This window comes from Rhinichthys klamathensis, unplaced genomic scaffold, assembly GCF_029890125.1.
Source record: "Rhinichthys klamathensis goyatoka isolate OS25496 unplaced genomic scaffold, OSU_Roscu_1.1 h1tg000799l_1, whole genome shotgun sequence".
NCBI classification, from domain to species: domain Eukaryota; kingdom Metazoa; phylum Chordata; class Actinopteri; order Cypriniformes; family Leuciscidae; genus Rhinichthys; species Rhinichthys klamathensis.
The window spans coordinates 226,578-242,411 of record NW_026607192.1 but is presented as its reverse complement, the minus strand read 5'-3'; the positions used below and the strand labels follow the sequence as shown (position 1 = coordinate 242,411).

The 15,834-nt window shown below is 36.3% G+C and overlaps 1 protein-coding gene across 1 annotated transcript; it reads right to left on the bottom strand.

The window, feature by feature from the left end:
• Positions 1-1,528: 1,528 nt before the first annotated feature.
• LOC130078012 (galactose-3-O-sulfotransferase 2) lies at positions 1,529-5,624 on the bottom strand. Its single transcript, XM_056243464.1, has 3 exons — positions 5,483-5,624; positions 3,778-4,041; positions 1,529-2,483 (listed from the first exon to the last, which is right to left on the bottom strand). The coding sequence occupies exons 1-3, from the start codon at positions 5,587-5,589 to the stop codon at positions 1,577-1,579; spliced, it is 1,278 nt and encodes a 425-aa protein (XP_056099439.1). The 5' UTR covers positions 5,590-5,624; the 3' UTR covers positions 1,529-1,576.
• Positions 5,625-15,834: the final 10,210 nt, after the last annotated feature.

Here is a 15,834-nt window from a genome sequence, read left to right as displayed (position 1 = left end):
GACTCCAAGATAAATCTTTTCATCTTACTACTAGAGCTGCCAGTTTGCTAAGTTTCAAATGATTATTAAACTGCAAGCACAAACTATGCAAAAGCGGCGCACTCAGTTTCTGAATTCTCTCACTCGTTTTCATTCACTTTTTCAAGTGTGCTATATTAGGAGAGTAATGAAGGTAATAGTGAATGAGGGTATAGGGGCTGATTTTGATCATTTGATGCATATTGTATGTATTTTATATAGCAAAAACAGCATTTATTTGACAGAAATTCCAGGATCACCATCAAGCTGATTACCTTTGAGCTGTGAATGTAGTGCAGGCAATGTTTATATGGTTGTCAATGAATGGGACACTACATTTTTTTTTAAATCCATTGGATACTAATTAAATGTCTTAATGTAAACTTTTTGGCTTTGATAAAATTTCCCCAGGAAATAGGCATGAATGAACCTGCCGTCCTCACATGATTCCTCTTCTTTCTGACAACAAAGCAGTTGAATGCTACAAACTTGGAATTATGACTTCAGAAGTGGGAAGTATGACATTTCCGATCGCATTTTCCTCCAGGAGCAGGACTGAACGCCTCTGGATTACAGGCAGGTTGGATGTGTGAAAATATCAAGTAGGGACGGACGATATATCGGCCATCATATCGGTATCCGCCGATATATGTCCATTTTGAATGTAATCGGCCTGATAAAAAAACTTGACAGATATATTAAAGCTGATAAATAATGTATTATTTCATATAAATACAGTAAAGTGTAACATGTGCAGCACAAGTCTGTCATATCGGCTACATAAACTTATAATGAGAACATTATAATTGTGTGCTTGAGACATGGCTTTTAATGGTGAGACTTTTTTGTAATCAAGCTCTCAAAATTTACATAAATATATCGGCCAATATATCGGTTATCGGCTTACAAATATAAAGAATTATCGGTATCAACCAAAATGTTCATTTCGGTGCATCCCTAATACCAAGAGTCTTTTATCCTAGTGCATCCATCAGTTGAATGTGTGCAAGTCCTTAATGTAGATGTTTTATCCAAGACTGGTGTTCAGATGGTGCAATCTTTCCATCTTGGTTCACCTCCACCAGACCTGGGGCCCGTACCATGATGATAGTTGAACAAACTCAGGGTTAGTTTCATGTTGACAAAACCAAACCAATCCAATAAAGCGTTGTTGGTACCATGACGCTGATGATCAACTTTCTCTGTTGACTATGGCGGTGAACTCTGCTTAAAGCCAAACCACTTTCATGGTACCTAAAAAAATCCAGGGTTGGCGCAAACTAAACAAACATACCTGGATATGAATATATCGGTTATCGGCTTTCAAATATAAAGAATTATCGGTTATCGGGATCGGCCAAAATGTTCATAAATCAGTGCATCTCTAATGCCAAGAGTCTCTTATCCTAGTGCATCCATCAGTTGAACATGTGCAAGTCCTCGATGTAAATGTTTTATCCAGGACTAGTGTTCAGATGGTGCATCTTGGTTCACTTCCACCAGACTTGGTCTGCGAAGAGTCACTTCTGAAGCACCCAAAACAAGACCATTTGAGGGTTCAGTCGGCCGGAGCGGCTCTCATATCTCTCCCGTACTGCTTGAAGTACAAGTGCGAGTGATACTGAAGCTCAGGCAGCATCATCCGCACGCAGAACCCCTGATCCTGCAGCGAGAGGTTCCCCCGCACCTCGAACCCCACGATGGTGACCGACTCCGTCTGCCGCGGGCGCAACAGATCCTCGAGCTCCGCCGGGGGAACCGACTCCCTGGAGACGCATCTCCGCCGAATCCTCTCCGTAGATTCCCTGAGTTTCTCCGCCTCGGCTTTCAACCTGTCCAACCCGAACTGACCCGCCTTCTCCCAGAACACCTGCGCGAAGAAGTCGTAGAGAAGCGTGTCCAGGACGTTCCACGAGCGCACTTTCGCCCGCATGTTCTCATCCAGCTCGGTCACGCTGTTTTTGGCACGAGCGTTGAGCCGAAGGTAAGCCAAGTCCTCGTGCTCCAATCCCAGAAGAGCTCCTAACAGAACCAGGGATTCGTCGAAATGCTCGGCGATCATCACCAGGTGAAACGCATCCTCTAGTTGCGCAAGGTCCTCCGGCCAGGAGCCGTTCCACTTTTGGTTGTTGAGCCCCATGTCGAAGCTCATGGGGTTCTTGGCTAGTCCATTCCCTGGTTCCTTCGGGTCCCAGAAGGTCTCCGGAGAGTCCAGGAACGCCTTGAGCGCGGGTTTGCCTTCGCTGGCGGCGGCTCGGTGTGCGCTGAGGAACGCCGGGACGCTGGAGGTGTGGTATCTGAAGACCGACTCGAAGGTCTCGATCGGGTCTCGTAACAGCGTGATGAAGACTGTGTTCTGGGGCATCACCTTCCTCACCTGGGTCAAGTCCAAACGCATGTGGCTGCACAGCAAGTCAAACTGAGACGAACCCTCGGGCAGCTCGTCCACAAACGCCGCTCTAAATCTGAAACAGAGAGAGAAGAGAGAGCTAGAGTCAAGAGCTTGTTTGGTTTAAAGCTCATTAACCTTTGAACGACGTTTAATGGTTTGAAAGGGGAGGTCAAGAATACATTGTTAATGACTGACTTGCTTGATCCATCTACTCTAGAGAAATGTTTATATTCAGTGAGCGAGTTATACACTTTCAAGGCATGTTTTTTAAGGTAATTTTTGGAGGCTCTTTAAATTCTGAAATGGGTTCAATCTTAAATGATCTTTTGGCATCTTAGATTGATAAGCACGACCTGGCTAATTTGCTGTCACGTTCATCTTTCTAAATCGGACATTTCTAAACGTTCATCTTTCAGAGTAAATCGTAAGTATATCGTTATATTACAGTAAAATTTTTGGAGGCTCTTGTGGGCTTGCATTTTTATCACATTTATCAATTGGCACCCTTTATTGATTAGCATATTTAGCATTCTCCAGTTAGCACAATGCTGTAACTAATTTGCTGTCGAATTTGATCTTTCTCCATGGAAAAGTAGCGGTGTATGCTAGCAAACCAATATCCAAGAAACATGTCAATCATACTGTAAGTAGTTCATCATTAGTAGATGTGTTTTGGAGGCTTTTATGGACTTATATTTTTCTTAAATTGTCTTTTGGAACCCTAGATTGACTATATAGTTATTTTAGCCCCATGTTTTAACAATGCATCTTTTTCTATTGACAGTCATTCAAAAGTAGCCGTGGATGCTAACAAAATACTTTGCAAGTAATGGATAAATTGTTCATTATATTTTAGTAGATGTTTTTGGAGGTTCTTAAAATTGTGAAATGAACTTGTATTTTTTTTAAATTGTCATTTGCTAGCTACCCTAGATTGATTAGCATGCTCCCTTTCATCAACTAATATGCTGCCAAATTTGTCAGCCCATTCAAAAGTAGCCATGAACAGTGCTAGCAAACAAACCAATTTGAAAGCAACACATAAACCGTATTTAATATTCATATTTATTGGTTTATGGATTTTAAATCGTCTTTTGGCACCTTAGATAGATAAGCATGGCACTAAATAGCCGTCAAAAACATATTTCTCTATTGACAGCAATTCAAAAGGAACCATGGACTCTAACAAAACAATATGCAAATAACATAATTTGACCGTTTTTCATTATATTAAGTTGATGTGTTTTGGAGTCTCTTAAAAGTGCAAAATGCGATGAATGCTACTCTTAATGCATGTGGTTGAACTTTTGCAGGTACTGAAACATAGTTGGGGAAGTATTAATGTGTGTCATGCATTGCGTTTGTACCTGTCTGGATAGTTAAACTGGTAGGTGCGGTGCGGAAAGGCGAAAGTGGCGCTCTCTTGTTCCCCGAGCCGAAACAGTATGTTCTGCACGGTGCTGCTGCCGGTCCGGTGTGTTTTCAGGAAGACCACGGGCGGCTGAGCTCTCCTGCGGCGCTCGGCTCTGGCGGTCGGTGTGTGTTTGGCCGGTTGGTGTGGGATTGGAGTGTGTTTCTCAGCGGTTTTTCTCTGGCTCCTTCTGTCTGATGTAGGTCTCAGTTCATGAGCTCTGTAGAGGGAACCTTCAGGTTAGATGTGAGCTTTTCACATGGCATCATTAGGATCTCAGCCAGTGCTATTTTAGTATCTATTTTAGTAATTGCTGTCAAATTCATATTTCTGCATTGACAGAAATATTAATTTTACGTAGCCTATATGACAGACCTAGCCTATACTGCACGTTGCACTATATTTTCCTTTTTTTAAGTGATTCCAATCATATTTCAAGCAATTCACTGCGCATCTGAAGTGTCTCAGCTGAAGGAAATAATCCATTATTTACCAGCATTAATATATTGGTCAATTGACCATGTCTGCTTAAAGGTTTAGTCTTTTCATCGTTAACTCACCCTCAAGTTGCTCCAAACCAGTATGGATTTCTTTCTTCTGCTGAACACAGAAAGTACGGTAACCAAACAGTTCATGGACCCCATTGACTTTCATAGTATAAAATACAATGAAAGTCAATGGGCTCCATCAACTGTTTGGTTACCGACATTCTTCAAAATATCATCTTTTGTGTTCAGCAGACCATAGGCTATTTATACAGGTTTGGAGCAACTTGAGGGAGAGTAAATGATGACAGAATTTTCACTTTTGGGTGAACTATCTCTTTAAAAAAAGTAAGTTCACCTTACTGTCATAAAGTTGTTTCAACTTAACTTGTCATATTGAAAATACTTCATATTCGAAGTAATGGAAATTGGTAACTCAAAAAGTCGAGTGAACGTACTTATCAATAAACTTTAAAAAGTAAGTTCACCTTCCAACTAAACTTTGTTCAAATAACTTTAATTTTTTTTGTTGAACATACTTGATATTTTAAGTAAATAGAACTTAACCGAGTCAGTGCAGAAAGATAACTCAAAAAGTTAAGTTGAGCGAACACAATTTTTTTTTACAGTGTAAATACCTGAAAATACGAAGTACATTATAATATACGCAACGCAAGCACTTACCACAAGACCAGGCCGGATTGCAAACCTTGTTTGAGTCCAAATTACTTATTTTCTAGTGAACTTACAGTATAGTGTGGCTTCCTAGTGCACAAACCCAATTCGGAAAATAGCTTTTGCATCCACCAAGGAAAGAACCCAAACCCCATGAGTAGTTTTTCATGCAGACTCTGCTGTGGTTCAGTGATGTGCATCTGAGTTCAGACAACACTAGTTAAACTGAGTGTGGTCCACACGAGAAGATTTGCAGGTTCATTTGAACCTTCATCCAGAGAACCAGTGCTATTTAAAAGTTTTAGTCCTTTTAGTTTTAGTTAACTATGATAACCCCACAGAGATAAATAGCTCTAATGGTAAATCATGAATCTCTAGCAACGCAAGGGTTCATGGTTTTGATTCCTAATGATATGTAACACCTTGAATTTGCTTGAATAACTTTATCTGTTACACCTAGTTGGGTTGATCTGCCAGTATTGCAGTATTTGAGTGTGTTACCTGTTGTTCTGCAGGGAGTGTGTGGCCAGGAGCGTCAGCAGCAGGAAGACCAGCAGCGCCGCCAGTAAAGCGCTCACCCGATTCCTCCACAGCCAGCGCAGGCCCATCTCCACTAACAGATCTTCAGCTCTCCGAGTGTGAGTCTGTGATGTGAGGAGTGTGTGAGGATCTGTCGGCCTCCTCTCACCCGTTTAATCCCGTAGGCCGGATCAGGAGAACACACCCACACCTCCTCACACACCCCTCACGGCTTCTCTCTTTTCTCACTGGGATCTGTGTGGGATTTTTTTTGTTTTTAAACGGGTTGGTTTAACATCATGGTCTAGTTAGCCATGTAGATAGTATATAGTAGATGCTGTAATGACACCATGAGGGCAAAAATCCCCTATATTCTGATGAAATACATTAATTATAAGCAGCAAATTTATTGCAAATATTTTTCTTTATTTTGTTGTAGATGTTTTTTTTTTTTTTAAATGGAGGCTCTTATATTCGGCTGTCTTTGCCTTCACAGATCAGGATAGTCACTAGTGAAGCCATTGAGACTGTCATGTATGTTGGGGTGAACGAACATACTATAATTTATAGTATGATCAGTGACTCTGTTGATTGTCGTACAGGCCGACAGGAAATAACACCTGTGTCGAGTTTCATGGCAACCGTGAAGCATCTCTGATGTGGCACTGTGTTCAGACTGAGATATGATGAATATTTATCAATGGCGTCCTCTAGTGGTGGCTGAGTTATCTCAGCATTACTCTCTTCTCCTTCATAAGTAGGCCTAATTAAAGGCACAATATGTACGACTTTTGGATTAAAATAACCAAAAACCACTAGAACAATGTTTTGCTGATTTGTGCACTTACATTATCCCAAATGTTTCTAAGTGTCCGTGCGTCGCCTATCAGTGACATCATACCCGTGTTACCCTGGATTTCCGGTTTTATTTTGTAGAAACCATGGAAACACCTAAGACGCTTTAATATATTATGTTGTATTAGACAGGTGAGCAACTGTTTGGATACATTCATACAATTAATTATTGACTAACACAGTTAGTCTTTTTGTTTAAATCTTGTTTTTTTTTTTACCGTGAGTACCATGTTTACCATGCCTAAAATGGATCTAGCTCATTGCAATGTGCAACAAGTGTATCATATAGTAGCCTAGCTGTTGAGCGAATGCACAGAGTAGCATTATAACAACTTTCAACACACTCAGATGTATCTAATATGATAGAACAGCGCTGCGTTACCCCATTTATGCCTTATAACAGCCTCTAGTGGTGAGAAATTACATTGTGTGCCTTTAATCACCTATCATGTTTGCTTGTTTGTTTGTTAATCTAAAGCAGAATATGCCACGTTTCATGCCGTAATGCCTCTGTTATTATGCAAGCTAATTTGCATGTTTTTGTGAGAGACAAGTGCACACACGTATGCAAATAAGTTCTTTTTTGAAACTACAATTACTCGGACAATTCACACGAAAACAAATTCCAGCTTCACTCGATGAACTTGTAAAATCTAGTTGTTTCGGTTTTACTTGGGTAATTATTACATGTAAAGAACATACATTTCACCAATAAATTAAAAGAAAGTATATTTTGCATAAAGAAAATGAAGCCCATTTTAGGACCATTCATTTTTTTTTTTTTTTTTTTTTTTTTTTTTCTGACATTTTAAGCACATTTTACAAATGACTGTATAATAACATATACAGTGGACATTTTATAATTTTGTACCATACATCATGATAATATTTGTTATTTGTTTCTTTGTTTATAATACATAAATATATATATGTTATATATTTATTTAACATATATTTTTAATTACATTTTTTGTTTTTACAGTAGTTAAGTAATTTAATCAACATAAATTAATTTCATTACCTACATCAAAGAAAAATATTATAAGAAAATTTAAATAAAATTACAGTAGGCCCCTGAATCTTTTTTAAGCTAAATGCATTATATACATATTTTTTTCATTTGAATTTGAGGTGAAATACAGTGTGAGCTGAAGATGTTCTTGACCGGTTTCATGAGACTCGCCCACGTGCACATCCTTTACTACTTTTGTAATTTACTACAAGAGTTGATCTACTTATTAACTTGTGACAGTTCATGCCATCTTTAAAGGTCAGAATTCCCAGCATGCACGACTGAAAAGATTGTAAACCCTCACTTTTCTGAGGCTTTCATGCATGAATGTGTCTCTCATCAGCACAGAGTCCACACCTCACTGGTGAATTTTGAAGAACTGTTAGTATTAACTAAGATTAATAAATGCTGTAAATGATTTTTACATTGTCAGTTCAAGATGAGTAGTTTGCAAATGATACCTTTTTAACAAGTTTTTTTAGTTTTTGCATTTGTGACATTTTTATAAGCAAATTCTCATTACTGTAGTAAAACTATTTATTGATTATAATGCATCAAATTTATTTTTCCCATTTTTCTCAGTTGTGATTATTAAAATATGTTTTTTATCAGCAAAAATTAAGGGCAGCACAAAACATACTTCCAGCACTTTCTACAGTTTATCTAAAAACATAACTTTTAAGAAAATATGTCAATAATTGTAAAGAACTATAGTTTTTCTTACTTTAAAATAGTGACAATCTGGGGTTTAAATGTCCTTGACTATCGTGAAAATAATGACAGCATGCAGAAAACCTAAATGGTCTTCATTCTCTTCATGCAAAGTCTAATCACTCATTTGTTCTGTTGAATTTATGTTGAATATGAGCACGTTCTTGACAGGTTTCGTGAGATTCTGCCTCATACTGTATCTCACTCTCAGAAGAAAAGGTATAGTCTGGGTCACTGGGTTTAAAAAATTCACCTTTTGTACCTTATTTACATCTAAAGGGTGCATATTAGTACCCAAGGCACATATTAGTACTTAAATTGTACATATTAGTACCTTTTGAACGGGTATATCCGCCTCAGTTTTTGTACCTTTTATACCTCGATAAGCGTTTGACCTTCTGCAGAGGTGAAGGGCGAGCCTGGCATTTTTACACTGCAATTCTAGAGTAAAGTGTCAGAAATATGTGTGGAATGACACATAGCTCAAGCCACATGAACAAAGGCAGCAAAGTGATTGATCGATCCTGTCTGATCCGGTGTAGGTGCGTTTCAGAATTTGCTTACACTAAAAGTGAAGTGAACTGACAAGATGTTGGCGGCTGATAAAGTAAAAGCGGCAGTAAAAACCTTCATAATATAGTTAAGATTAAAACGGTAAAGTTTGGTGTATATAAGTGATGCTGAAGTGGAGAAAAAAACTTTAAAGATATACTGTATATTGTAATTGAAATCTACACGCGCAAATAGTGAAGTGCAATAAAATAAACACTTACATTTCTATTTTGCATGTTTTCTTGTCACTAGTTTGATAGAAGACATGTTATGGAAGCAAAGTAGACCAAAATCTCAAAATGGACCAGAGCTTGTAAAAACAATGGTTCTTAATCCTGAACGGTTTTTCATGCTTTTATGGAATGTGACAGACTGAAACCTTTATTTTTAATATTGGAAAGTGTGTTTTTTTTCTTTTAGCAAATTGTTTTCCATGAGGATTTTATTTTTGGTTTTAAATATGTTCGAAGTAAACTTGTCAGCTTTTGAATTTTGTTCTAGGGCAGGCAAAACTGGCCACTTACATGAGCAGGAAAAATATGGTGGATAGATTGTCGGGTGAAGATGTGGTTATACTGTTTTCAAATCTAATCAAATCGCGAATATTGATAGATTTTTGTTTTCATAAGTCTACAAAGGATCTACTAACATTTGAAATGAAGTGGTGTTGTAATGGAGCGCTGTGCTCTGTTGTTGAGGATAATTTATTTTTTTATTTATTTATGCGTACTTATCTGATATAATATAATTGTGTAATTTGTTTGGAACAAGTGTTTAATTAAGAGTGATTTATAGGAATAAAAGGCATTTTAAAATTAAAATTCTCTCTCTCATTTTCATTTTCTCTCTCTCTCTCTCTCTCTTTCTCTCTCTCTTTCTTTCTTTCTTTCTCTCTTTCTTTCTTTTTTTCTTTCTTTCTTTCTTTCTTTCTTTCTCTCTTTCTTTCTTTTTTTCTTTCTTTCTTTCTTTCTTTCTTTACTTACTTACTTACTTACTTACTTACTTACTTACTTACTTACTTACTTACTTACTTACTTACTTACTTACTTACTTACTTACTTACTTACTTACTTACTTACTTACAGTGTTGGAACCGGGAGTACATTTGTGTTTGTGGACACCCATACAGACCAGGGAACATTCTGATGTTGTCAGTCAAGTTCTGAACAGGAACCAATCTTTGGAGAAGTTCATTTATTCACAAAGGTGGACAAAAACATTCTGTTGGCTTTTTAAAGATTATTTTGATGATGACTTTTACTCCTATGCTGTGGAAAAGATGGAGTAGACAGTCAGACATAAATACTTCTTTTGGCCACCAGTGTACATGAATCCAACACATTTTTGGAAAAAATATTTTGAAGGTGGGGTTATGTGTCATGTATTGTGAAAAGAACTGTGTTTTGCCCTGTGTTGGACATTTCCTTTTTGACTGCTTAATGTATTTATATTCTGCAGTTTTATGAATGTAATGGGTGCTATTTCATTATAATAATTGTGCCTCTACAATAATTTTGTCAAATGCTAACGTTTTGTTTAGGATTTTATGTACTTTTTTTAACAATGTGTGTAGTGATGGACAGCACAAAATGTGTTAATTTAACAGGTTTACACATCTTTTTGCTAACCTTTCTGACATATTTACTTTGTTAAAATGAACACAAAACCCTAAACTCACCCACCTCATTTTTACACGTGTAAAAAATTAACACATAATTTCCAGCATTGGCAGACTGTTTATTTTGTGATGTATATGAAATGTTTTAAATTAAAAAAATGGTATTGTGTAATAATTTTGTCTAATTGATTTGAATGTCAGTAGTACTTATGTAGGATAAAAATAAAAATAAATTCTATATCAAAATTATGAAATCTAATTTATATTTCGTACAAAAAAAATAATTAGTGTACTGATTAGCTTGATTTTTACAGTAATACACTGTATTACACAATTACAGTACCATGTGGTTTCTGTAAAACTGAAATACGGTTATGTACTGTAAATCTTAATTACAGTAACTTACTGGCAACAGTGTTGCCAGTAAGTTACTGTAAAACACCCTTGAAAAGTCTAACAGTGTGTCGTGTTTTTTTTAGAAATAAACAATGGACAAATTGAGTCTTTAAACGCTTCAGATGTAAAGTTATTCGCTGTTAAAGTGACGCAAAAATGAATGGGAGTCAATGCTAACAGCAGGTGAAGGCTTGTTAGCCAATGGCTTAGACTTCAGTTTCTGGCTGGTGGATTACCCCCTTGGAAAGTTATTCAATAACATATGAGAGCCCTGAAGTCTTTTTTATGAAAAGTTTACAGGATAAAAATAAATAAAATAAATTTAAAATAAAACAGGATACAGTGATATAAATATAAATTATATACATTTTCATAAAATGTGTGCAATATTGCAGTTTATTTTTATTTATGAAAATGTATATAATTTATATTTACATCACTGTATCCTGTTTTATTTTTCCCAGAAAAACAAACAAACAATGTTTAGATCAGGTTTTTCAAAATTGCCTTTGGCTTTTACTCACATGGGTGAAAAAGAAAAATGCATTTTCAATCAAGTTCAATTTCAATTAAATCCAGTGCAAAGTATTTAATGGCGTGGTTGTGTTTACAAACAATATTGCCAAAGCATTGTCACATTAAACAAATAATGACAAGAAAAAGAAATATACAGTAAAACAAAAACAAACATTAACAAAGAAAGATTTGAATAAAATTCCAGCAAAATAAGATAAAATAATAATATATATAGGCATATGTAATATATAATGTAAAATAGACATATCAAGACATTACAGACAAAAAAAATTGAAATTCATCTGTTTGTCACAGTAAAGAAGAAAGTGTGTCCGACTTGCAAAACAATTACAGAATCAGTGCAAACAGATGTTGAGTAGAGAAATATATGAACAAAATATGAACAAATATCTAACTGCTTATCAAAACACATTAAACTCATTAAATGCTGTTCACTCGAATAAACTACCATTCATGTATATTTTTAACAACTACTCGAATAATAGAACAGTAATCAGAATGATAAAACAATTTGAACAAGTAACTTAAAAAATGAAAAACAAATCAAAAAGGTTATTCAAAGTAGCCACCCTTTGGCTAAAACTGCATATAAACATTTGCATAATTATATGTTTGTCTACAAAATTTTGAATGGTGTGAATATGTAAGTATATACATGGGATTATTAAACACTATAATGCTACAACTGAAATCTAGCAACCATAGAAATAATGTTAAATCAATGTTACTGAATCAATGGTAAATTAAATACATTGGTGACACGCTTCAGCTGAAATGCATGCTGGGAGCCACAATAGTATAAAACTCATGGCTCCCAGCATGCATTTCAGCATGAATCCAATGTTCCACCATTGTTGAGATTAATATGATGATTATTGATGTCTTTGTGTGTGTGTACAAATAATTCTTTCCCAGTAATATATTTTAAAAATCAAAAATCAGATGTTCTGACAAGTTGCAAGAAAGTATTGAAGGTAAATGTAATCTATTAATAAAAAATAACAACTTTTGGTCAGGGATAAGATTAGTGAATTATTCTACTATATGATGCTGAAAACCAAATCAACTGATCATCTTTGTTTCAGACTTTCTTTGTAATAAATGATGTGTTTTGGTTAACACAGATTCAAAGACAACAAACTCACATTCAAATAAAAGTTAAGAGTCAAACTGCCCAACTAAAGAAAACACAGATCACCATAATGGTGACAAACATTTAAATTAAATATCAACATCTAAACCTATTAATTCTCAAAAAGACCTTCTGCTGAGATGTTGAGAGATTTAATGTCTTTTATCTTGAGTTGATTTCATCTAAGGCTTTGTCCCTCTGACTGTGAGCTCACCATGTGAGACCACTGTGATGTCACTAGAATGTCCCCCAGTGACTGATATTTGGGCAGTATTTACTGAACATGTCAGATTTAGGCATCAATATTATCATTAAGTATGTGGTGTGCTTATTCTGACATTTATCGCAGCTGGAGTTAACTCTCCATTTCTACCTTCTCCCTTCCATTCCACTGTCTTTATACTGTCCTCCTCTCCATTTTTGCATGTTTCTGCTGTGAACTTCAGCCCAGATAATCTCTCAATATGTTCAAGTGTTTTCTTGAAATTGGTTTTCAGGATCTCTTCGTTTTTAATTTGTTCCTCGTCTTTGAAATCTTTAAAGGATGATAATTCTTCTTTGTCATTGGGAATCAGATAGCATTCTGGCTCTTCTACTGTCCCATCATCATTCTCGACAATTATCACCTTAAAGAAATGAGTTGGCACTGCTTTCACATTCTCTGAACCACCATCACTTATTTTTTTCTTTTTTGATTTAATTTGTTGAACGCTGCGTTTTTCTTTGGTATGAATTTTCCTCTGACTCTCCTCATCCCCTGATGATCCTGAATCATCCTCTGTTAGTGGAATGTACACTGATCCTGAATCATCCTCTGTTAGTGGAGTGTACACTGGTCCTGAATCATCCTCTGTTAGTGGAGTGTACACTGGTCCTGAATCATCCTCTGTTAGTGGAGTGTACACTGGTGGAGTGTACACTGGTCCAGTGTACACATGGATATTTTTTTTTGTATTTTTTTTTTTTCGACAAACATTCTCCAGGGTTCTCCAGATGTGAGTGTTTAATATCTTAGCCTGTGGTGAAATGTTGCTGAAACAAAACGTGCTATTGTAGGCTTCCTGGCACCAGCTGTGATTGGCAGCGGCAGCAAGATGACCTTGTTGAAGATCTTGATCATCTTGATCATCTTCAATCTGCATGAATTTGCCTAACCCTAGACCTATGTGATTTCTAGCTAAAGTACTCTCGTTCAGTATCTCATACACCCATTCAGCATTCTTGGTGTCTTTGTTGTATGACATGACATAATGTTTTTTCCCCCTTAGTTCAGTATTAGGCCTATCTGGAGGATATCCCTCAATAAATTTATAGGGAGAGCTAACATGATCTACACCTGTCAATTCACTGTGAGACAGTGCAGAGAGTGGGATCTTTATGTAGACGGTTTGAGAATTAGATTTCTCTAAATCCATTTCCCCTGTTCCATCGTCTTTTTGAAGCTTCTCTTTTGAAGGATTTTCAGACACATCATCAGTTTCATTAAAAGTTGAATGCTGACCTCCTGATTCTGCACCTATACTCTCTATTTGATTGTGTTCAGATGAACCAGTTCTAGAATTCTGCTCAGCTTGTCCTACACACTCATTATGCAAATGAGTCATCATCTGCAGCATTATCACATAAGCCCAGTGTTTTTTATCAGATTTATTTGTTATTTTTTCGGCTTCGTCCCAAGCTTGTTTGATTTTTTCAATTTTCCAGAATTTAAGGTTCTTTTCAATGTGACATTTAATTTCAATCTTTTCTTTAGCCTCATGCAAGCACTCAAACCCTTTAAAATATTTTAACAAACCCATAACTATATGTGAAGTGTCACTGTTAAAGGGGTTCAAATTCATTTTGTTGTAACACAGTGACTAAAGAACAAATCAGGCTTGACTCAATCCGGTCTTATCACTTCTTCAAGGGCTTGAACAAAAGATCTTCTCTTTAGGTCTGGCAAAAATAGTCTATGCTTCTGAAAACAAAAACAAACAAACCAACAAAACCTTAATGGTCAAAATTCTGCTTAATGTAGAGTTATGTTTGTTCAGAAAAGACAGACAAATATACATACTTACATCACCAGACTGTGAACTTCTGCTGTTCTGATTTATGCCAGATCTGTTCTGCACACAGAATGAATGAATATTAAATGCCCATAAATTCAAAGCTTACAGTATGAGTTAAGAGAATTGTACATGTCCAGGATTATTATGGCATCATCATCACAACAGCCAAAAACACCTGATCAACTTCCTCTTGACTTTTTTTGTTTGTTTTATAAACTCACAGCAACATGCAGCAGCCAGAGAGAAACTAATGTTATAAAGTCAAGACACCAACTAAAGCAAACCTTTGCCTCGTTTTGAGCCAAGAAAACCTTGTTCTATTCACATGCAGTGTGCGAAGTGACAAAAAATAAAGCGAAGCACAACTAGTCCACACTTCTATTTTCGCCGTTTCTGAATTTGATGTTGTCAGAGGCAAAATGCAATAGAGTGCCGAAGTTACGACGTCACTCTGTAGGCCAAAACGCGGAAGTGAGTTAGCATTTTAGCACTCCCGGTGTGGTGAATAATCCGGTTACTCGGTGTGAATAGTCCGGGCGTAGGACCCCATCAGTATGCCAGTAGTATGCCTGATCTGAATCTGTTCTCGCGATAGCTTGTAGCTAACGTGAGCTGTTTTAGTGTTATTATGTGGTAGCTTTATGTAGAATGCTAACTCCCGTTGCTACATGCAAGGTAAGATTAAATTAAATTGCATATTGTATATGTAAATTGTGTATATTCTATATCTAATATTTAAAATCTCAAGTTGCGTCAATAGCAGAGGAGAAAGACCGCGAAATTTAAAAATACTACTGTTATTGTGTATGAAATGTAGTTTTAAGAGTTTTTCCGTCGACAATGTAGTTGTTTTAATCTCAAATATGTTGTTTGTTTATACAGATATCACCTATTTAAAATTATGATCTGACGTTTTCGGAGATGTGAGATCCAAGGGATCACCGGACGCTCAGCGCTCAAGTACCCCGCCTGGACCAGCCCACCTCGGCTAGTCCAACCATTCCTTCTTTCCTAGGAGACTCTTGTAGATAAAAACATATTGCAGCATCGAGCAATATCTAATGAGTCATATCACAGTTAAATTTTCCAAGTTTTGATTTTAGATTGGGAGAAAAATCTGATTAATCATCTGTCCACTGTAGTGGACCTCATGCATCAATGGCTATATTTCAGCTACAGTTCATACTTATACTGTGAATATTGTTTTTGAAAATACTTAATCTGCAGTGACATTTATGTAAATAAATGTATTTGTATTATTAGAATGTAACGTGGGAACAGAAAACATTACTCACTGCTCCTAACTAAAGAACTTTTGTAGCTGTAAAAAGGATTCATTTATATTTAATTTATACATTATGCAGTGCAGACAGAGTGTTGTACGCTTTATTCAATTTCTTTTTATTTCCCATATTTATCAAGACATCAGTAGCCTTATTAGTATCAGTGATACTGGCCTTCATGTAT

Excerpts from the sequence above, each read along its gene's own strand:
- LOC130078012 (XM_056243464.1), bottom strand. The coding sequence starts at position 5,589 with ATGGGCCTGCGCTGGCTGTGGAGGAATCGGGTGAGCGCTTTACTGGCG. Across the intron at positions 4,042-5,482 it reads CACTCCCTGCAGAACAACAG|AGCTCATGAACTGAGACCTA; the intron begins GTAACACACTCA and ends TTCCCTCTACAG. Across the intron at positions 2,484-3,777 it reads CAGTTTAACTATCCAGACAG|ATTTAGAGCGGCGTTTGTGG; the intron begins GTACAAACGCAA and ends TCTCTGTTTCAG.